Raw genomic sequence first — 24,529 nt, forward strand, 5'->3', positions numbered from 1 at the left:
TGTCTGTCTACTGGGCAGGAACTTGCCAGTCATCTGTGATAGTGGTTAGTAAGGGGAAGTTTGTCAAATGAGAGGATAGATTAAAATCTCAAGCCCCCCGCATTTACTCAAAGCTCTGACTGGCAGTAAGAATTTTAAGCTGATATATCTGTTTAGGAAAGAAAGCTTGTAGACCTGAGATTGTGTCCTTATCTGTTAAAGACCTGCAAAGGTAATGTAGGCATTTTTTTAGGTCATCAGAGATCAGTTCCCCAGCAGTTGTTTTTGGGAAGCTGAGGGCAGGCTTTGGATACTACTTTTGGCCCTACTGGCCCATGCCTTACCTCTATATCATCCCCTAGACATGCAAGCCATTAAAATAGACAGAATGGAGCCATGATTGGCTCCCAAGGTACCAAAAAGAAAAAGGGGGAAATGAGGTGCCAGACTTTGAAGTCAGGCCCCACCATATGAACCCCATTTTAGAATCGAACCCTGAGCCAATCAGATTTGTACCTGTGTTCTAATCTTGCTTGCACAGCTGATTGTTGTAACCTTGTTCTTTGCCTTTATAAGCCCTGTGTAATCACAGCTCGAGGCTCCCTCCTAACCTCCGCTGTGGTGGGTAGGACGAGGCCCGAGTTGGCAGCTTGTTAAATAAAGCCTTGCCTTGCTTTTGCATTTCAGAGTGTCTGAATCTCGGTGGTCTTCTTGGGGGTGGTCTTGCGACTTGGCACAACACATTGTCTCATGAAACATGTTCAAGAGAGAGAGAGTATAGGCGGTAAAGCTTATGGTCCATTCCCAGCACCCCTATCAGCCTCTAGTTCAGGAGGAGCAAGAAACCCGCCAATGATTCGGCAGGTCCCCAGAAGAGGAGTTGGAAATGTGGAAACCAAGTGACAGGTGTAGGGGAACCCCCTTTTTGAGGCTTAGAAAAGGTAGTGGGCCTGGGGAAGGGCAAACCTAAGCCAAATAACAGGAGCCCCGGGGCAGGTTGACCTAGAGCTGCTTGACCTTGGCAAAAGAAAAGAATGAGGAAGACCACTTAGTTTGTATGTTTTAGTTGAGGGGAAGTTCCAGAAAGAGAAATATTTAAGGTTAAGTTAAATAGGTATATAGCAGCCACTCCCAGAACCAAGTATTACATTGCTTTGTTTACCAGAAGTTTACTGGAATTGCAATCACTAACAACAATTCTGTTTCTGTAGGTCGGCTTGCTTGCTTTGTCTAACTTTCCAGGCCACCTGTGAGTGGTACATGTGATTTTTACCTTTAAAAACCCAGCCCTACGGAGGCCCATTGCTGTTTGTCACCATCCCAGTGTTGGCGAATCAGATGCTGTGTGCACAACTAATTAAAAGACTTCTAGCCTGATTGACTGACTGGTGGTGACTATTGTGGGTTCGAGGCCAACCTGAGTGTCCAGTATACAACGAACTAGACTTAGTATCTTAAGAAATGTGTGTTTTAGGCTGGGAATATGGCCTAGTGGCAAGAGTGCTCTCCTCGTATACATGAAAGCCCTAGGTTCAATTCCCCAGTACCACATACATAGAAAATGGCCAGAAGTGGCGCTGTGGCTCAACTTGGCTGAGTGCTAGCCTTGAGCAAAAAGAAGCCAGGGACAGTGCTCAGGCCCTGAGTTCAAGGCCCAGGACTGGCAAAAAAAAAAAGAAATGTGTGTTTTAAAAATTGTTAATTCGTAGAAGACTCCAAATGTAATCATATGTGCTCCTCTCTCTAGCTAGTATATACAGAAATTATATGATGACGAATATTATCTTTTATTTTCACAAGTGTCATTTATTTAGTGATTCTTTTTACTATTTTCCATCCTTATTTTGAATACTGGTGAAAATTTACTATCTTATTTTCTTTTTGAATTCTTCATATCTGTTTTTGTTTGTAGGAAATTGTTTGTTAACCTGTATGGAGTATTCTTAAATTATTTGGCTGTTTTTTTATGAATTTACATATGGTGTTGTTTAATTTACCAGATTACAGGTTCAATTGACTTATTTTCATAATGACTATAGATTACTGTTTCAGACTATATTTTTCAACTAAAATATTCAAACTCTCATTGTCCTCTTTATATTTGGCTGAAAATTCTTTCACTTTATTTGCATATTTATACTTAAAATGTAGGGCTACAGGGATGATATTCAGGTATCTAAGTTGTTTTTATTAAACTTCTCAGCATTTTAATTTATATATAATGAGTGTAGAAGGAGTTCATTATGATACTTATCTGCATGCATAGAATACACTTGATTTATATTGCTGCTGTCCATCACCACTTATCTCACAATTTTATTGTCCTCATTTTCAAAGCAATTTGGTTCATGCTATTACTTGAGCTTGAACTCATGGCCTTGTACTTACCCTTGTCTTGATTTCTCATAACTGGCCCAATAACACCTAGAAGATATATATACCCCCGTTAAGTCAATTTTATTTTCATCATTTTATTTTCTTAAATGCATTTAAAGAATTTTGGCCACATACAGCTCCAATTCATCCTACTTCCTGTGAATTACCATCTTCAAATAAACCTCTTTTACATGCATTGCATCCTTTCTTGTGTATGCCTTAGTTATTCAGGTTAGAAACCACATGCAATATTGATCTTGTCAGTCATCTTCCTTTAAGATGATAGTTCCTAGTTTTATCTTCCTTCATGTAGATCATATGATTTTTTTTATTATTTACAGGTAAAAATATTTTAGATACTTTCATATAATTTTTCTTGGTCCTTTGACCAGATAAAGGATACCTTGCTGATTCTATCATTTGGCTATTTTGCATAGTGCTGCTATACTACATAACTGTGCAAGTATCTCTGTTGTATCCTAACTTATCCTCCTTTAGATGTGTGCATAGGAATAGTGTGGTAGCATAGTGTGGAGTTTTGAGTTTTTGTTTTTGGTACTTAGGCTTGAACTCAGGTCCTCTCATTCTCACTTTGCTTTTTCATACACAGATGGAGGTGTACCATTTCAGACATCCCTCCAGTCCAAGTTTTTGACGGGTTACTAGCAAATTGAATCTTAAGGACTTTTCTGCCTGGGCTAGCTTGAAAGTGTAATTCTCAGCTTCCAGTGGAATGTGTGGATTGCAGGCATAACATACTTGCACTAACATTGGGTAGTTATATTTTTAAGCTTTTTGAGGAAACTCCATATTCATTTTCAAAGGAGATACACTAATTTACATTCCTACTAACAGTGTATAATGATTCCTTTTACCTTGCACTCTGCTCAGCAATTGACATTTGTTATTTTGTTGATGATAGTTATTCTGGCTGGTATTGAGATGGTAATACAATTTAGTTTTCATTTCTTTTATTGCTAAAGATACTGAGCATTTTTCATGTATGTATTAGCCATTTATAGTTCTTTAGAGGACTTTTCAATTCATTTACCCATTCATTAATTAGATTGTCATTTCAGTGTTTTAGTATTTGAGGGTATTTTCTATGTTTAATATATTTATCTTCTTTTGATGAATACCTGATAGATGCCTTCTGTCATTCTTTATATTGTTTCTTGGTTTTGAAAATTGTTTTCTTTGCTGCACAGAAATGTCCAAGTTTTATTCAACTTAATTTATCAATTGTCTGCCTTATTTCTTGAACAGTATGAGACATCTGCCAAAAAGCCATTCTTATATCTTCATGATTTTCTCTTATATTTTCCTATAGCGGTTTCACAATTTCTAGTTTGCATTTTGATTTTTTAAAATCTATTTTGGGTTATTTTTATACAGAATAAGAAGGAAGGATCTAGCATAAGTATTTACATGTAGATATCCACTTTTCCCAACACCAGTTTTTCAAGGGGCTAGCTTTCTTCAACATATTTTTGTCACCATTTTCCAAATATGATAGCTATAACTGTGTGAGTTTATTTTTGCAATCTTCTAATATTTTGTACCAATCCAAGGCCATTTTTACTATCATAACACAGTCATATAATTTGAAATCCTGTAATAAGGTACTTCTAGTTTACTAAAAACTACAAAGCAATACAATAAACAGTAAACTGAACATTCAACATTGCATTCATTAATTAGTACAAGCAAAAGTTTAAGCAGATCAGTACATTTTCCATTATTTATTTTTTCTTACCTAAATCATTCCAGAAGTACTGTTTCGTACTTCCATTAGATGTGCAACATTTGTTGTGGCAGGAAGATTTCTGCTGCTGTGCCAAAACAGCTAAAAGCTAGAATCTATATTTGGCTCAAGCTTCAGAGGTTTTATTCCATGGCCCCTTGGCCCTGCTGACTCTAGGCTGATGGTAAAACAGTAAATTAGAGCAGCATCATGTGGTATAGGAGACCTAATTTCCTCATGGTGACAGAGAAGGACTAAAAGATAAACAGAAATTGATTTGGTCTCAATATTCCCTTCAGAGGCATTGCCCCATTAACCCAACACCCTTTATCCAGGACCCAAGTCTTAAAGGTCCCATGACTATAACATCAGAGGCGGAAACAAACTTTAACATATGTGCCATTGGGAGCACATCTAAAACAGATATTTAGGGGGGTGTCATCCTCTGGGAGATCTTGGAAATCTGATATTTATGACCATTCTATATTGTACACTTTAAAAAATAATGGTTTAATTTTGCCTTTTCCCTCAGTTGATTACTTCAAATTCTATAGGCACAATTCTTTCCTTAACTAACTGTCCTTTATCTGAGAAAATGTTAAAGCATTGTTCTAGGTGGGCATCAATGGCTCATGCCTGTAATCCTATCTACTCCTAAAGCTGATATTAGAGGATGATTGTTTAAAGCAAGCCCAGGTAAGAAAGTCAGGAACCTCTTACCTCTAACTAACCACCAAAAAGTGGTGAAGCATGAGAACTGAGCCCAAGAACAGTGCCTAGGTTTTGAGTTCAAGCCTCACAAACAGCACAAAACAAACTAATGAAAACTGTTGTCCTAGGTTTCTCTGTATTACATAAAATATGGTTTAATAGCACTTTGTCTCTGTTTCTTTGCTTTATAATTAAGTAGCATGAAAAAAATAATCAAAAGAGTCTCATGAACTACTTCATTCCTAGCCTAGCCTCACACTGTGACATCAAATATCCACTTTCAGATAACTAGATTTACAACATTGAGCCATCAGAAGTGACACATAAGTACTTAGGAACCATGGCCTTTAGGGGCTTCTGGAAATTTCAAGTTCTTCACTGGAACTTATTTTTATATTAACTTACTTTCTGGGTCAGACGTAACTGAGGACTTGAAGGCCCAAAATGTTTATCCCAAGCCTTAAACCCAGGATCCTTGAGCTGGGAAATTGCTGATAGCTATTACTTGCTGATACCTTGTTGCTTGTAGCAATGCATCATGTTCTCCCTTTTGACTCCTGTGCAATTCAACAGTGAATGATGCTTTGTTTGGTGCCTGAATTTTGTTTGATTTCATTTGTTTCTTTGTTTGAAAATGAATATCACTTTGTAGCCCAGGCTGGCCTTGAATTCACTTTGTTCCCCTAGCTAGCCTCAAATTCGCAAATCACCAGACTTCACTTCCCACATTCTGGAATTACAAGTGAGTACCACCACATCTTGAAGTAAACTAAGTATTTTATATATGTATCTCCCAGGTTTTCAAACTAAAAGTATGACATTCCCTTGAGATTAGGGACTAGAATACACTAAGTCAGTAGGGAAAGTATCATTTTCTAGAAGAACTGGTGCTAACTTAATTCCACAGATTTCAGTAGGATAATTTCAAGGTGAATTTTCAAATAGAGAACAAGAGAAAATATTTTATGCCTATGCTATAAGTAAAAGCAGTACATGACAAAGTTAAATTTTCATCGTAAGTAAATTAAATCTGCTGAAGAAAACAATTTTTACCCCAAATTAATGAGCACTCATTGAAATATTTTATATAATTTTACTAACAGAAAGACTATCTTTGGACATTCCAAAACACATTTTGTTTTCTGTGAAACTCTGGATTTAGGCAACATGAATACAGGTGAAAGTTAATGGATATGGATTAAGTTAATCAGCAAGAAGTGGCACTTATTAAATAATCATAAAGTAAATGTCTCAGGTAATTTTCATTTAAGTTATATTCAGTAAGTGTGTTGGAATAATCCTAGAAGTTAGGATTGATTAAAACACATGCCAAACATCTGGTACATAAATCATGAGTTCATCTATAGCTCAATTCCATTCTTCTCACTCACAGTCTCTTCTCATTGCTCCTAATGCCTGTCAGAAAATAAAAAGAAATATGTCACCAGTGACAGTAAAACATCTTTAGAAAGGAAATCTAAAATAAGGTAATAGCACAAATTAGGGGGGCATTACTGCACTATAGTTACCTAGAGTTCTTCTTCCCATTGATACAGGATTCCTTGAAAATTGACTCTGTGTAGGGTGTGGAAAACTTATGCAATGTGGAATTCTTGTGACATTTTGACATCCTTTCCTAGGGTTTTTCAATAAGGTTGCTTTTCTGAACAGGAACCTCGCCTGCTGAATTTCTGTGCATTCTCCTCTGAAGGCTGCACCTTGTTCTCATAGCAACAAGTAGTGCAGAATCACCTGCCCTGCTCCTGATCTAAAACAATCAAAGTCCATTGGAATAGCAATGACAGTAAAACTATACAGGCTATCCAGCTATCCATTCCTTCTGCCTTTACTCCTCTGGTAGCAACATAAGCTCCAGATGGGAGGTAAATTTGACAGGGAAACTTAGGCCTCACTTCTCTGCTGGTCATATCTACCACTTCCAGAAAATGGTTCTCCAGGGTACTGGTGAATATAATCTTGTTTTCTATAACATTTGTAAATTTCATAGAATCTCAAGTAGCAGAGATGGTTTTGAGGTCACTGTGGTAATCTGTAGTGGAATTTTCATTATTTTAAGTTTTGAAAATGATCCTTGATTTGTGACTTATGGCATATGGATTATTATAACTATATGATTGAACACAGTGCACAGACTATTTAATACATATCAGCTTCAAGGAATTTCCCCAAAGTAAGTATGAGAGTTTCCTAAAATATATACATAGAATCTATAGGAGTGGAATGTACTGCTTAAGTCTTTAGACAATTGGGGTACACACTTGTTTCAAAAATTAAATGTATTTTTCCCTGTAATTTATAATTACAAAAAAGCAAAGGAAAAAAATTGTGGGGTGAAATTATAAAAATTATGAGTGAATACAACTGGTGTGTGTGTGTGTGTGTGTGTGTCTTGAATTCAAGGCCTTGTCACTGTCCTTTAGTTTTTTGAACGAAGGATGACACTCCATACTTGAACCATACCTCCACTTCCATCCTTTAGTTGATTAATTGGGGATAAGAGTCTCAACAAATTTCTTGCCTGTGATGCTGTCAAACCACAAACCTCAGATCTAAGACCCCTGAGTGGTTAGGATTATGGGCATGAGACAATAATGCGTGCCCTGTTAATTATAAATTAATCCTCCACAAGTGATAGGAAAGGCCAAAGGGCATGAAAAGTTCTGTGCAATAAAAAGTATTTGTTGCTTTACTAAAATCCATGGACTCCTTCCAGGATGAAAAATACTTTACTTGGAGATCAATCTTTGCTTAGGAAAGATTGAAATTATGTAATGACCCTGTGCTACCTATTTTCTCACCACTTGCCCCATGAGAAAATCCTCATGTTGGGATGAGATGTAGCTCAATGGCAAGAGCTTGCTTAGCAAGTGCAATGGTCTATATTCAATCCCGAGTACCAAAAAAGTAAAGACAAAGGAAATCCTGATATTTTCCTTATACCTTATAGTAACTCTGCAAATATTGAGGCATGCACACTCATTTAGAAGGTAGTAGATATTTTCCTGTGTGGTCCATGTATTTCTATGACAGGGAAAATTTCTATCATACTTCTACTTTAAAAAAATAAATCTCTAATATCACTTGGTATCTCTCGCACCAATAATACTATGGAACATATTATTACAATCAGAATATTTACAAACTATAGTAATGTAGCTAAAAATAGAAATTTTTCTCAGATGAGTTATGATTTGGAAAAACATTGTTTAGTTTATTTCATTTAATTTTTCTGATTCAGCATATTTTTTTCAGTATTGGCTTTCATGGTGACATTTCCGTAAATGAATTTTGAAAAACTTCAATACCTTCAGCTTACTTCAAGTTCTGTCCTTACTCTTCCACTTAGTTGGAAACAGCATTTGCTGTGTTTCATTATATACTTTCTCTATATATGGAAAATATTCATATATATATATATGTGTGCATGTCTGTGTCTATTTATGTACAATCCTTAGATCTTCTTTATTACATTGTTTGACTTAAGGCAGTCTCTAATTCCACCCATATTTTGGTAAATGACATAATTTCAGCTTTACATATTGCTAATATTTTATCATATTTTTCATGCCATATTTCTTTATCCTTTTGATGTAGTTCAGATCAGGTGTAGTCTAGAGTCCTCTGTTTTGAGAAATTTAAAGGGTTAAAGCAAAGTTTTGAAGTTTTTTACTTGGAAAGTAAAGTAAAGTTTACATGGTATGTCGGGGAAGAGTCTGGAGAGGATTTCTTCCAGGAACTTTATGTCCAGGACCCTTATGGGATATTGGATCATTAAGTTCTTCATGTACTCCAAACACTCAAACAGTGTACACACTGTCCTTGAACCTATGTTTGCTAGTGTTTATAATGATGCCTTCCTTATGAGCCCATGTGCTGGTTATGTGCTATTCATGTCCTACAATTCCTACTGGCTGCCTATGAAATTGTGCCTTCTTGTGAGTGAGACACTACATAACACCATGGACTTCTATTGAACAACCCACCCACATCTTTTCCACCATTGGTAGATGCCACAATTTGGCTATTAAGACAGAGCTACAATATTCATGACTATAAAGGTAGATTCTTTTGTATAGTTATTGACCCGTTCCTTTTAGGTATGTTCTCAAGAATGGCCCAAATGGGTTAATAAGGTAAGTCTATTTTTAGATATTCAAATAAACTTCATACAGATTTCTATAGTAATCACACTACTTTATATTTCTGTAATATTGTATTAAAGTTTGTTTCTTTCCTCACATCCTTTCCATCATTTGTCATTCTTATTTCCTGATGATGGGAGGAAATCTTCATATAGTTTTGTTTTACATTAAGTGTACATATGAATATGTACAGGTAATGTAAAGATATGAATATGTCTTCATACATTTTTAAAGATATTTGCATTTCTCCTTTTGAGAAATGTGTTTTATTTGGACATTTATTAATTAGATTTTTGTTTTTTCTTGTTCAGTCTTTTGAACTTTTTGTATATTCTGAATATTTATGCTTTACCAATTGAATAGTTGTGCAGATTTTCTCCCATTCTATAGGTGGTCTCTTAATTTTGATAATTGTTTCTTTTGATATGCAGAAACTTTTAAATATGATATAGCCCTGTTAATGCATTTTTTCTAATTGCTTTGCTGTTGGAATATTATTCAGAACATTATTACCTATTTCTATATTTTTGGAGATTTTCCTATGATTCTCTATGGTACTTTTAAGGACACAGGACTCACAGGATATTTGATCAAGCTTCTGGCTTACTGGCAGCCTATGTGACCCAGTTCTTTGGCTTGACCCATGATCCTGCCATGGCCTTTGTGAGTCAGGGTGCCTGTGACAATTGGCCATGCCTACTAGCAGGTGACAGTGCTCTATGGCTCTTTCATACAGGCACTCTTCCTTTGGGTGTCATGGACAGGGCCTGCACTTCCCTGAAGTGCTGAACAGTACAATTGGAAGGATATGATTTCCATTATTTTCTGATAAAAGCTCTAGGCTGGGAATGTGGCTTAGTGGTAGTCCTTACTTAGAATGCATGAAGCTCTCCTTCAATTCCTCAGTACCATACAAACAGAAAAGGCTGGAAATGGCACTGTGGCTCAAGTGGTAGAGCTCTAGCTTTGAATATAGAGAGGCTCAGGGACAGAGCCCAGGCCTTGAGTTCAGGTGGGAAAAAATATAAAGCTCTAGATGGATTGCAGTTGGTAGCAGGCTCCTAGTATGTGATCAAGGCCAATCAAGCTTGACCTTTCAGTGCTACCTAGAGAACTTCATTTCCTTGTTTTTTTGCCATGATGTCCCATTCCCTCATCAAAACTTGTTTCCAATACCTTTCACCCCCTCACATGGCCTTGGAGAGACAGAGGGGCCATTTCTTCTCCCTGTGGTTCCTGGGTAAGAATGGTACTTTCTTAGACAGCATGTTTGTATTTCATTGGCACAAAGAACCATAGTTGTCACATGTATGCACATTCAGAGTTCCAAACACATACATAAAAATCACATTCACAGCCATGTTCACAGATAAGCAAGAGGCATCTGAGTCACCAATAATGTGTGTGCAGTTTTATATCTCTTCCTTAACTGGTATTTTGCTTTTAACTTATATTTTTATTGTCTTTAACTAGTATACAAAGTATACAAAGAGGTTTTTATCCATATGCCAGTTAATGATGACAATGAATCTTGATCTTTGCATCGTTTCTTTCATTTTTAAATTTATGACAACATGATTCACCTCATTAGCCCTCTTCCTTCCCTCACAAGAACAAGCAGTGCTGCAAATGCCTACTCACTAGGGAGACATTGACTAAAAGTTCCTTCTGCTTGATAGACTGTACTTCTGGAAGCAAACTGGAGGAACAGGAACATATGGCCTCTCTGCATGTGCCATGTTTCAAAAAACCCCTGAGGCCATTGTCCTCTAAGAGTGCCCAGGCTTCTCTCAACCATTCAAAAGTACTGAGAATGGTGACCCTCTGAGAGCCTCTCAAGGGAGACTTCACCAATTCCCTTGAGCCAGAGCCTAGTAGCTATCAGTTCAACTTGCTGTCACTAAGGAGGCAAGATGTGCTCAGAGCACACTATGGTTTCCTTCTTCTAGTCAAGCTATCTTAATTACCACCTGGTGGCAACTACACCAGTGATTAAACCTATCACCTAGAGCTTTGGTACCCAGATGATTATCTCCTCATCCCACATACCCATATATATATATATATATATATATATATATATATATATATATATATATATATATATATATATATATATATATATATATATTAGACCAGTGTGGATGGACTGGCCACAGCAAACACATAAACAGGAGCCAGAGAAGCTAATCATTCATTTGGCAGTGTTGACCCTTTCTAAGGTAGAATCACACAACAGTGGAGACTATAGGGAAGAAAAAATGAAAATGAAACTGGAAATTGATACCAGGATTAGCTATCTCTCTGAAGTTTCATAGTTTAGGTTCTATCTCTCTGATTAAAGGGTACATCACTAATACTACATTGATAAATATTCTTAAATTTTTGTGCAATTAATACCTTAGCAAATGAGTCATTGCCCCAGCACAATGGCCACTGATGTACAATTTAAGGGTCCTAGAAAAGACTGTTACAGACAAAATATGCCAATTGATTCAATAATTTTCTAAAATTAAGCATTTGAAGACTTGGAGTTGTAATAACAGGTGTAAAATCTGATTCCCACATTTTGTGAGCTTCTGGACTTTTGTCATTATCAATATGATATCATTCCATATAGTGTTTTCTTTACACCGTCCAACATAATAAGAATACTTTAGGGATCTCGATCTCCCCCCCCCTCTACACACACACACACACACACACACACACAAAACATCTACAAAGAATGATCTTTGTGTATATGTACATAAGATAATCAAGTATTTCATAAACAAATGTCTTGTCTCACTGTGAGAGTCACTCTGATTTTCTCTAGGATTTTTCTAGTCCATCTTTGCATTCTATTATAATCTTAAATTATTATCAGTTCTCAACCATAATGGGGTTTGGGATGATTCCCTGGAATTCAGTCATTACAAACAACCCAATTTTCATGAGAGTTGTTAATGTTTCTCAATGAAAATAAGTGACCGTTATGATTTCAAGCACTGCCTCATATATTTTTCCCTGGGATAATGTAATTCCCATTGAAAATGGTCATTTCTGGAATCACAAAAGGGGGAACTTTTTAATGTTCCTTACAAGGATAATTTGTCCTGTTCTGTTTTAGACTTCAGACTTACTGGAACTCTGTGGCATCCTCTTTAGCCCAGCTGTAGAAAGGATTGAAATTTCCCCCTCTGTCCACAAAATCAGCCATCTCTACATTAGGCTTAATCGAAACTGAAACATTACTGATCTTTAGGGGCCCATGCCTATAATCCTTGCAATTTAGGAGGCTGAGATATAAGGATCACAATTTTAAGCCCGTAGGAGCAAGTAAAATTTACAAGACTCATCTTCTGTTAACCACCAAAAAGCCAGAAGTAAAGATGTGCCTCATGTGGTAGAGTACTAGCCTTGAGAGTAGAAAATCTCAGGGACAGTGGACAGGCCTTGAGTCAAGCCCCAGGACACACACACACACACACACACACACACACACACACACACACACACACACACACCCTGAAACATTATGAGCAAGGTACTGATAAAAGAAGGAATTAGAAGTTTGTAAACTACAGAGAAGATAATATTTACAAATCTCATAGTTGTCAAAGAGATTGTTTCTTAAATAGAAATGATTCCAAACGTCAACACTAAGCAAAAAAGAGCAAAATAGCATAAAATTCAATACATATTTTATCATATACAACATATGGACGTCAATTAAGCAGATAAAATATGCTAAACATAATTATTTAAGAAATGTAGTGGGGCTGAGGATATGGTAGTGGGGCTGGGAATATGGCCTAGTAGCAAGAGTGCTTGCCTCATATACATGAAGCCCTGGGTTTGATTCCTCAGAACCACATATATAGAAAATGGTCAGAAGTGGTTCTGTGGCTTAAGTGGCAGAGTGCTAGCCTTGAGCAAAAAAGAAGCCAGGGACAGTGCTCATGCCCTGAGTCCAAGCCCCAGGACTGGCAAAAAAAAAAAAAACCCTAAAATAAAAAAAACCAGTACTTATACAAGTAAAGGCTCACACTTAAAAAAAAAAGAAATGTAGTAGGGGTGTTGGGAGGGAAAAAACTGGGAGAAAACAGGGAAGAAGTGTACTCATTGGAAATGTACTTATTACCTGACTTATGTAACTGTAACCCCTTAGTACATTCCCTTTACAATTAAAGAAGAAGAAGAAATGTATCCTGGTGCTGATGGCTCATGGCTGTAATCCTAGCTACTTAGGAGGCTGAGATCTGAAGATCACTGTTCAAAGCCAGCCTGAGTAGGAAAGTCCTTGAAAGTCTTATCTCCAAGTAACCACTAGATAAGCAGAAATAATTCTGTGGCTCAACGTGGTGGAGCACTATTCTTGAGCAGAAAAGCTCTGGAACAGTGCCCAGGCCCTGAGTTCAAGCCACACAACCAACAACAACAAAATAAAAACTGAAAGGAAAAAAAATCATATATGCATGTATGTGTGTTGGCCACAGTCTTAGTATCTTAATTATAGTCTGCAATTTTGATTGGTTCTTTTAGGATATTAGTATATACTGGCCATTTTTATTTACTTATGAATTATACAACAACAAATTCTAATGACAATGGAAAAGCAAAGACTAGTTTTACTCACTTGTTCTGAATAATTAATATTACACATATGGATGAGCAGACAGTATGATCATGGTGGTTTTGCAGTTCTACTTTAGATACATATGGTCTCTATGTTTTCTATTAAATTGGTGAAAATTATAAGTGCTAGAAATGTGAGTAATTCTGCTTGGAAATGAGAGATACTGTCTCTAATATATCAATTGTGAGCTATTATTGTGACCTTTTATAACTAGTAGTGTGCATTGTGGTGTAGTCTCCTCCATAATCCCTGGAATGACAGAAGGAAAGATGGATGAGTACTTGTATTTTCTCTTGCAATTATATAGTAGTTATTTAATAGAAAGAAATTTGAGAAATATGAGTAAGGTGGGAGATTTCCCTTTCATAGAAATACCTGGACTGCTCCGGAGAATATCTACTATATTCCACATGAGAGAACATGTATCAGTATATGCACAGTTGCAACTCCAAATCAGAAACAGCCAGGATTTTCTCCTGGGGCAAGTAGTGAGACAATAGGCAGGATAAAGGGGCTGAATTATTTTAATCTTTCCTAAACAAAGATAAGAGGTCTTCCAATAAAATATTTTTCCTACCTGGAAGGACTTACAGTATTGTAGGAAAGTTTCCAATGCTTTTGGTTGCACAGTGATTTCCATGGCCTTTAGCCTTTCTTGGCACTGATGAGATTTAATTAATAATAAAAAAGGATACTCACATTTGGCTCATGTTTGTAATCCTGACCATAAAGCAGGCTGAGATATGTGGTTTATGCTTCAGAAAATTTCAGGCTGGAAATTCTGTGAGACTCTTATTTAACTAACCACCTAAAGGCCAGAAGTGGAGGAATGGCTCAAGTGGTAGGTGCTAGCCTTTAACATAAAAGCTAAAGGATTGTGCTACATCTGTGAGTTCAATCCTAGAATCTGCCACACAAAGAAATAATCAACTAGTTTTATGCAATACTCAGTATTTCACAATTTCATATGACTAAAAGTTTTTTTTTTAAGTTTTGCTCAAGCTTACCTTGTAAATACAATTGTACAGGGAAGATATTTTAATTTTTTTAAAAATAAGTATGAATTCTTATTGTCTAAAGGCTTCAGTAGAGAATGTTACTCCCTGTTGATTCTGTGCTACTAATCTCAGGAAACTTATGTTTATTTCTGGAAAATCCTTGAAACCAATATGTAAAAAATAGTTTATGCATTGTGATCAATCATATAGCTAAAGTCATTTAGGACAAAATCACAAATCAGGGATCATTTTCAAAATTTTACACTAATGAAAATTCCACCTGAAATATCAAAGTGACTTCAAAATCACCTCTGTCACTTCAAGATTCTATCAAATTAACAAATGTTATAGAAAATGAGATTATAGCCACCAGTTCCCTATAAAAATATTTTCTGTTAGTAGAAATGACCATCAAGGAAGTCAGGCCTAAATTTTCCTATCGAATTTACCTACCACCTGGAGCATATGTTGTTATCAGAGGAGTAAAGGCAGAAGAAATGGACAGCCAAGGAGTTGGAATGCTGTATTTCAGGAGCAAGGCAGATGATTCTGCAGTATTTATTCCAGTGGGAACAAGGTGCCCCTGTCAAAAGAGGATGTAGTAAAGGTCAGCAGGTCAGCTTCCTCTTCAGAAAATGGAATATTGTAGAAGAGCTCAGGAAAGGATACCAAAATGCTACAAGAATTCCATATTGCACAAGTCTGCCACACCGTAGCACAATCAGCTTGGAAGGAACCTGCAGCCATGGAAAGAGTGCTAGGTAAATTAAGCTCATAGATGCCCCTGAATTTATTACCCTATGGTAGCCTTCCTTTATAAAGATATTTTATTTCCTTTTTTTTAAGGTCTGAGCCTGGGACTCAAACTCAGCACCTGCCACTTTCACTCATTGGCTAGAGCTCTACTAACTGAACCACACCTCCAACTCCAAGACTTGTGTTTTACTTCCATTGGTAACATATTTATCTTTGTATACTGAGAAGCACTGGGAGTAATGAGAAGATAAATAATATAATATAATAGATAGTCTGAGTGAAAAGAGAATTGCGTGAACTGTAGATGAATGCAAATCAAAAGTCTAGTAACTGATTTATGTATCCACAGTGTAATGTGTTTTAATAAATTGTAACCTCTAGGATTATTTTTAAATGTTTAGCAAATTTAACATATATGAGTAATGCATGGACATTTTAGGACTAATTAATAAATAGCATTTTTGCTCTGATTAACTTAATCCCTTATCCCTCAACACTAACTTGTCTGTATGTTAAGTCCAGTATTTCTCAGAAAACAAATGTGTTGTTAAATAAATTTCCAAAGAAATGTTACTTAGCAACTAAAACTGCATATTTCTTCAATGGCTTATTAATTTTGGTTTAAGGTTGTCTGTCCTAGCACATTAAATTCAGATACTATAGAAATTCAAACTTTCCCATGTACTGCTGCCTTTAAGACCTCTTTTTTATTCACAGCGCCATCATCAAATATTTTCTCTTGTGAGTTGCTTGACATTTTACCTAGAAAACATTCTATTGAAATTTTCTATGTAATTGAGTACTAGATCTAGGAAATGGCACTTTCTTTACTGCCTTTCTGGGTTCTGGTACCTAATCTCAAAGGAAATTCTCACATGTTTTCTGAAAACACCTTGGAAATGAAATGTATAAACCATTTCATTTAGTTCAAAATATGGCAGCACGTAACTTTAACACAGAACACGTAACTTTAATACAGAACTTAGGTGGTGGAGGTAAGTGGCTTGTGAATTTGAGGTTAGCTAGAGGGACAAAATGAACTCAAGGCCAGCTTGAGTTGCAAAGTGATACTGTTTCAATAATAGAAACCAAACCAAAACAACCAACCAACCACACAAAGAAAACATTGTTCATTAATGAATTGCACAGGAGTAAAAACAGAGAATATGCTGCAATGCTACAAGCGGCATATAAGCAACAAGTAAGATGGTTCAGCAATTTCTCAACTCAACGCTTTTGGTTTTAAAACCTGAGAAACTCTTTTGACATTCATGGATTCAGTCTCATCTGACCCAGCAAGTGGCTTTAATAAAATTTAATTTCAGTAAAGAACTTGAAATTTCTGAAAGAACCATAATTTCCATGGTTGAAAAGTGCTAATGAGACACTTGAGGTAGCTCAATTGTGTAAAACCTGCTACCTGGAAAATGGAGATCAGACATCACAGTTAAGGGTAGCCTGGGAAATAGTTTGCAAAACCCTATCTCAAAGGTTGGGTGCAGTAGGACATATTTGTTTTCCCAAGAATAGGGAAGTACAATGGCTATATAGAGTGGTGTGTGCCTTTCATTACCAGTGATTGGGGACCACAAGTTGAAGTTTAACCTCTCTTGGGCATAAAGTGGGATCCTAGCTTGGAAAAAAAAATGCAAAAGAGGACTGGACTGATGGCTTAAGAGATAAATGCCTACCTACCTGGGGAGAGATCATGAAGATAGTATCAAATACTACCAAAAAAATGTACCACTATGTTCAGCTATGCCTCGAGAAGGGAGGTTTCATGAACTTTTTCCATATGTTCATCTCAAATTGAGAATCTCCTCAAAACAGACTCCTAGGTAGGAATGCAGGATAGTCCACGTTGAAATTTTTTTGAATTGCCGGTGTTTTTTTATGGTTGTTTTGTATATGTGCTAGTATAAGGGCTTGAATTCAGAGCCTGTACACTGTTCCTTATCTTTGTTCCACTCAAGGCTGACTCTCTACCACTTGTATCTCAGCTCTACTTCTGGTTTTGTTTTGGTTGTTGTTGTTAATTACAGATCAGAGTCCTATGGACTTTCCTGCCTGCGATGGCTTCTCATCACAATCTTTAGAACTGGGCCTCCAGAGTACCTAGGATTAGAGAACTGAACCACACTTGATTAGCCTTTTAAAATTCCTTTAAGTATCAGTGAAAGGATTCCCCAAGAAAATCACTTGAACACATGGTCACATACAAAGGAAAAGGAATTTAATGTCAGTAACATCACAGGCTACACTGAAAGCTGAGAGTAGCAGCCAGAGACTACAAGCATGGTTATGCAGGGTCAGGTTCATGTAAACCTTGAGGGACATAAGTGATATGAGTGACATGAGTTGGGGGACTCCACTGTGGAGGTATTAAGATTTATGGTTGCAAATGCACCAGCAGGAAATTACTTCATAAGGGATCTGTTGATTCCATTTATGGTGGTAGCCGCACAAACAAGATACTACTTCAAGGGGAGAGCTGCCATTGTTAGTTGTAGCTGCCTGCTTCTAAAGGCCCTGTGTTAGCTAATATTGGGGAAATGCCATACTGCAATGGATAAGATAGCAGAGTGTCTCCTGAGATGGAGGAGATCAGGCCAACAATCAGAAGATACTAACATAATTCCCTGTAAGATTGTTACATCAAGGACACAATGTTTGTATCCTATTAATCCCACCATTACCAGTACCAAGATAATACTTTAGAATGCAAGTACAAAATTAGTAATAGATAAAAAATGAACTGAGCGGGTAACTTAATTTATTGAAATTTATTTTTCATACATAATAAAATGAGCCATGAAAAACATTTTATAATTCACACTTTACAGAATACACCAAAATTAATAACAAAGATAAAAACTGAATCCAATAGGTAATTTTCTATTTCTTTCTACTGGCATCAAAGATCTTGGCTGAAATTCTCCCAATTTACAAACAAATGGGTATAGAAATGCCATGTTATTTTACGTCAATTCAAACAATAAAATGAATCGTGTACAATTTGTTTTTCAAAATAATTTACATTACAGTAATTCACCAAATGAGAATATTAAATGTCAGACTACACTTACTTGATAGTTAGAGACTTAGATGTTAATTTAATGGCATCTATTAAAATTTATAACATTTCAAATTACAAATGTGAAAGGGATATCATCATACATGTCAAAGTTGCATAAAACATCAGAAATGAAAGTATGGTATATTCTGCTATGGTCTACATTCTATGAACACTAACATCTCTAATGGAGCAACACTTGAAGAAACTAGCTCTTTTTAACTTAGGTATATGGAAATTGGGTGGCCATGGCCCTGGAACTTTCAGTGGCCATAGAAGTGGAGGCAGCACTGACTGACATTCAGGGCTGTGCTCTCTCCTGTTCCTCAAGCTGAGCCTCTTCATAGAGAGATGGGAAATCAGTGGGATCAGTCCCATGAACCTTGGCCATAAACTCTAGGACTTTCATCTTGGTGGTTTCAGCATAGGCTCTTGGGCCCCACAGCAGCTCATACTTCTCAGGATCACTATCAGGCCCCTTCTGGTACTCCAGGTACCCTTCCTTCACGAATTCGATGGTGAAGAGCTGCTTGGGATCACCAAAGATGAAGTGCTTCTTGCGACAACAGATCCCCGTCTGTTTCATCAATTGCCAGATGTGTTCTTCAGTGGCACGGTGGCCCTTCATGAAGATCACGCCCAGGACAAATATCAGGAGGCCGGTCTTGGGAACTCCCAATTCTCCACACTGCATGCCATCATAGGTGAAGCCTTGTTTGATGAAGATGCCATAGCAGTGGTTGATGGCATCCACTTTCTTCACTTCCAGGCCAAAGATAACCTCAAGGCGCAGAGAGGCTTTACAGAGGATTGGATAAAACAGGGCCTCGTGCTCTCTGATGACATACTTCACCATATCTGCCTTGCTTATTGGCTCTTTACGTTGAAAATAGAGCAGCAGGATATTCATCAAGAAAGACACTTTCTTATCCAGAAGACCTTCTAAGGTGGATGGGGTAGACTCATCTTCGCTACTGGAGCTGTCATCACATTCACTCCCACAGGCAGCATGAATGCCACTGGAAGAGGAGCTAGCACTATGAGGACCCCCGGGGTAACTGGGGGCCTGAGCAACAGGAACCATCTGCATATTGCTTGGCATCACAGGATTCGGGGAGGACAGTGTTTCCTCCACAGCCTGGGTGACCTGGGCAGCTTCTTGGTCCTGGGGCTCCTGGCCCTGCTGAGGGCCTTTGTTATGGGAACCCTGTGGGTGCTCCTTATCGTGGGGCATGGTGACTCAGTGTGTAAAGCTGGTCCAGAAAGGTAGACTCACTGCCTTAGGGATAAAAGGAACATGTGAGATTACTGGAGGGTGCTAAATTCAATTGCCATGCTTCTGATACAATTCTTTGTCAAAATATGTCTAAAGTGTGTTATAAAGCCTCGTAGGCATCCTATCAACCTGGTTTTTGAGGGCCTTAAGACCTGAATGAGTATATAAAATCTTCTCTGACTATATTATCATCCAACACAATTTGGTAACTTGTTAGGGTCCAGGAAACAAGTCACAGTTGGACACTGTGTCATTTGCCCCATTTTCTCTTTACAGTGTTTTTCTCTTATGACCACAAATTTCATCAACTTAGACAATGGTATGGACAGGTCCATCTTCTCCTCTATAAAGCAAAGCTCTCCACAAAATCCAAGCCCATATGTTACTGGTACTGAACTGCCAAGTTCCCTCTTTTGTCTTACTCTTCAGGAGTTTCACAAAAGTAAAAAAATAGCTCAATTCCCAGGGACATTTTTAAGTTACTTAGATGCTATTAGTTATTTCACAAGCCTTGTTTTGAATGCAGGCAGTAGCCTGGAACCCTTTGTTCATGAACTTTGACAGGTACAACAGAGTTTCTAGCCCTTGAATCCCGCAGAGAACATAGTTTGGTTTCACCTCCCACTAAAAGCCTTCTTAAAACCCTGCAAATGAGAACAATAATACATGACCTCACACTGTCATACCTGATCAATGCCAATAGGCAGCCTGTTAGCTTTATCTCCCATAAGACTTGCCTGCAGTGTGATGGCGCCAGAGTCTGTTACTGTCCTCAGTTATTCCACAACCCTTTTCTACAACCACAAATCATATTCTTGACACAACTGAGAAATAAATGAAGGCTTTTTATCTATTTACCGGCAGTGTGGAGTTTCCTTTCATCTAGGGCAGGCACATCGCTTTACCCTCACTGAGGAAATTATGCCTGTCTCTTCTCAGAATGTTGTCTTGTGTACTGAACTGATAGGTGACAGCACCACATAAATTAAGAACAGAGATAGCAAAAACTGAAGGACGAAAACAGTGGAAAATTTGTCTGGAGATCACTAACAGTGTTTTCCTGGTCAGGAAAGTCCTTAGGGAACTTAAATGACCCTTTTTGTACTGTATGGATTCTTTTCAGCCATTGCTCTGCATCTCCTGATAGTTCCTTGGCACAGATTTCACGGCTTATTATATCTTCTTTAGAGACCAGGAATACCGCCTCTAAAGAAGACTATGCATGCAAGGTGCCAGTGAGAATTCTAGCTATCTTTTGCTGAGTCTTGGAGTATATGACTACAGAAGCAGAAAGGTTTTGAGGTGTCCTGAGTACACCAAAAGCAGACAAACAACTCTTTGCTTAGTCAAGTTGTACACCAAGGATATTTATGTGTTGCTCCTTTCTTCTGCTGACTTGATCTCATTGACTACACATTCCCGCTTAGCATTGTTAACACTCCTTCCTGCTATTGTCCTAACATGCTGCTTCTGGCCTAATGTCCCCTACTTTAAATACTCATCCTATTAAGCAATAGGAGGACTAGAAGGATTACTTTAAATATATACACCAACATCTCCATACTGAAACAGGTGACTATATTCATTCACTTGTGTTCTCAGGTGAGTGTTTCCTTCATTAATATTTTAGACTTCTTACCGTGGATTCCAGACGAACTTGGAAATTTGCTTGCAGTCTCCCAGCTCCAAGTCTGCCCTGATCTGGAAAAAGAAAAGAGATGACATGATGTTACATGACCAGTGCATACCTGGTTCAGAAGATCCCCAGACCTTACCAACAAGACGGAGAAGAGACCTACAAGAAGCTTTTAGGCAGAATGCAGCCCAAACACTCTGCTGCTTGTGTCCTTCAGTCCTCACAAGACCCGATATTTAACTCTCAGCCCAGAATTTAGCATTTGCAACAATATATCCTTTCTAGTAAACACAGTGAAGTTATCGGTGGGTGTACCCTCCACTGGGTACTTTTCCACAGGCTCTCCCAAAGGTTTCACAGAATCTGAGAATGTAAATGTAGTTAGTTGTCCGTTCCTCTATATGATTCAATATACCTACAATAGACGGTACAAACTTTGGATCTCTTGAGATGTTAAAGTGGAAAATGTTCACAGCGTCATATTCCTTTTGTGTTTTTCCTAAAGCTGACAAGATGGCAAGGGCCTATTGGGCCCTCCTTTGTCATTCGTTGGTGACCCTCATTACACTGTACGGAACAGACTACATGAGACCAAGTTCTCAGAGACAGAAGCAAAAGCCACCATTTCAACCCCCCCTGCCATTCCGCTGCCCCTGCCCTTGCCCGGCCTCTCACCCCTACAGTGGCCAAAGCTACAGCTGCTGCCACCATGGTGCCTTAGGAGGCAGGGAGAATATCTGCCATATTTCTGCTGCTGGTGAATTTTCCAAGAGTTCTTCATTGGACATTTCTGCCTAGTCACCATTTCTGCCCTGCTTCTGGTTCCCACCACTCCAGCATGTCTACTCCCACCACCATTCCTGCCACCACCAGGGCTACTGCCACCACTGTGACTGCTTCAGCCACCCTGCCCCTCCCCACTGAGCCTTAGAAGTAGTGAGTAGATCTGCCATATGTATGCTGTTTGGGACTGTTCTAATACATCTTCACAGAACATTTATGCTATTCACCATTTGTGCCTCACCCCACCTAGCACTGTCCCTTTCTCCTCCTTCCCTCCTGTGTCTTGGCTGCCATGCCTCAGAACAGTCAACGGTATCTGCCATACTTATGTTTCCTGTGAACTTTACAATATTTCTTCATGAGACATTGTTACCCATTCACCATTTCCAGCCTGCTGCTGCCCCTACCAGTCCTGTACGCCCCTCCCCCCACTGTTGCCACTGCCATTTGTTCATCCCCCCCACTGTGCACCCCCCCCCCCCGTCATGCTTCTCAGAGGCATAGACTACATCTGCCATATTTATGTTGCTAACGAACTTGCATATATTTCTTTATAGGGCATTTTATTTCCTCATTTCCCTACTGCTGCTGCCCTCCAATCTGGAGCCCTTCTCCCATGCCGCCGCTCGCCTCTGCTCTTCACTCCTCAGAGGTGTTGAGTGCATCCACCATATTTATACCTCTGGCGAACTTTACAATATTTCTTTGTGGAACATTTTCTTTTCCCATTCTCCATGTCTGCCCTGCTGCCACCCCCATTGTCCTGCAGAGGTGTGGACTGATCTGCCATATTTATTCTGCCAGAGTCCTTTGCAATATTTCATCATGGGACATTTTCTTTAATCATTCCTTATTTCCATGCTCCTGCTGCCTTGTATTCTGGTGCCCCCTCCTCATGCTGCCGCCATTCCCCTCCCCCCTTCCCACTCTGCTCCTCTGAGGCGAGGGCTGATCCGCCATATTTATGACGCAGGTCAACTTTGCAGTCCTCTTCCAGGGACATTTTCCTGAGGAAGACTCGCTCCGCCCATGCCTGCCCCTCACTCGAAGCCTCTGCCTCGGCCAGGCCGCCCCCCGGAGGCAAGCGCGGCCACGAGTTCCCAGCCCCACAGCCACCGCCCGGCGGACACAGCTAGTGGCCCAGGCGCCATTTTCATTTGCGGCCTTGCCCGTTTGGACCCGAAGCCCCCTCTGGACCCCGAGACCCCATCGGTACCCCGAGGCTCGTCAGTCCTCCTCACATCTTAGCATTGGGCAGCACCTGGGGCCGCTCCTATGGCCGAAATTCACAAGGCGCAAGTCAGAGGCTCAGAGGGAGTCGCTTGCCGCTTGCCTGCTGACGCGGCGGCTTCTCCACGCCCAGCCAACATCCGGGGACCCCTGCCTGGCGTCACCCACGCCCACGTGCAAGGGCAGATGTGCTGTGCGCATGCGCCTGGGTTCCTTAGGCTGAGCTGGAGCTCTCGTGGCTCAGGAATTCCTCTGATGTTCTGGCATTCAAGAAGGAATCGCTTCACACCAAGCCCTGGAATTCTCCTTGACCCTTTAGTCTACCCTGTTCCTTTCTTCAGTCTGTGTTCATAGAGATTTCCATTTGGGCTATTTTTTCTTTGAAGACTTGTCTTAGGGCTTGATGTAAAGGCCCTGGCTTTGTTTTACAGTTGTTTTATTCAATTCTAGTGTTCTGTCATTTGAACCTTGCTCTACTTACTGCTTTTTGCTGTTTAAAAGGTGCTAAGACTTCCTTGGATATTTCTGCATCAGCTAGCTTTGAACTTCCCTCCTGAGTTCTGAGTCCTCCTGAATAGATACAAATACTGTCCTCAGCCACCAGTTTCCAGTCACCTGTTTTCTGTTTGATTTATAGATTCCCTGTAATGCAACCTCCAACTTCCAGCATGATTAGTTTACATAATCAGTTTTCTTTTATTGCAAATGCTATGGAATTTAAGATTGTGTGTTTGCTTAAGTCTTGATTTTTGACTGGTATGTATTAAGGCCAGGTAGATAGCAACAAATGTAAGTGAGAGGAACTAGGAGAAAAAACCATGGTCTTCCTTGGCCAGACTTAGAATCTTTTTTTGCCAGTCCTGGGGCTTGGACTTAGGGCCTGAGCACTGTCCCTGGCTTTTTTCCTCAAAGCTAGCACTCTATCACTTGAGCCACAGTGCCACTTCTGGCCTTTTTGTATATATGTGGTGCTGAGGAATCAAACCCAGGGCTTCATGTATACTAGGCAAGCACTCTTGCACTAGGCCATATTCCCAGTCCCTCTTTCATTTCCATACATATAATTTCTTTAGATATTCTTTTCACTTGTTCTTATTTTCCAGATTAGTTTTCAGTAGTGGAGCAAATTGACTCAGGGTCAGGGTTTTGGTTTTTTTTTTTTGAGTTTTCCTTATCTACTTTT

General features: G+C 38.8%; 1 protein-coding gene across 1 annotated transcript; it reads right to left on the reverse strand.

Moving 5' to 3' along the window:
• Positions 1-18,722: 18,722 nt before the first annotated feature.
• LOC125343191 (melanoma-associated antigen B16-like) lies at positions 18,723-19,655 on the reverse strand. The gene has a single exon (XM_048335458.1). It carries the CDS (start codon positions 19,653-19,655, stop codon positions 18,723-18,725), a length of 933 nt encoding a protein of 310 aa, XP_048191415.1.
• Between the last annotated feature and the right edge of the window lie 4,874 nt (positions 19,656-24,529).

The sequence above is a fragment of the Perognathus longimembris genome, chromosome 28 (genome assembly GCF_023159225.1).
Source record: "Perognathus longimembris pacificus isolate PPM17 chromosome 28, ASM2315922v1, whole genome shotgun sequence".
Classification (NCBI taxonomy): domain Eukaryota; kingdom Metazoa; phylum Chordata; class Mammalia; order Rodentia; family Heteromyidae; genus Perognathus; species Perognathus longimembris.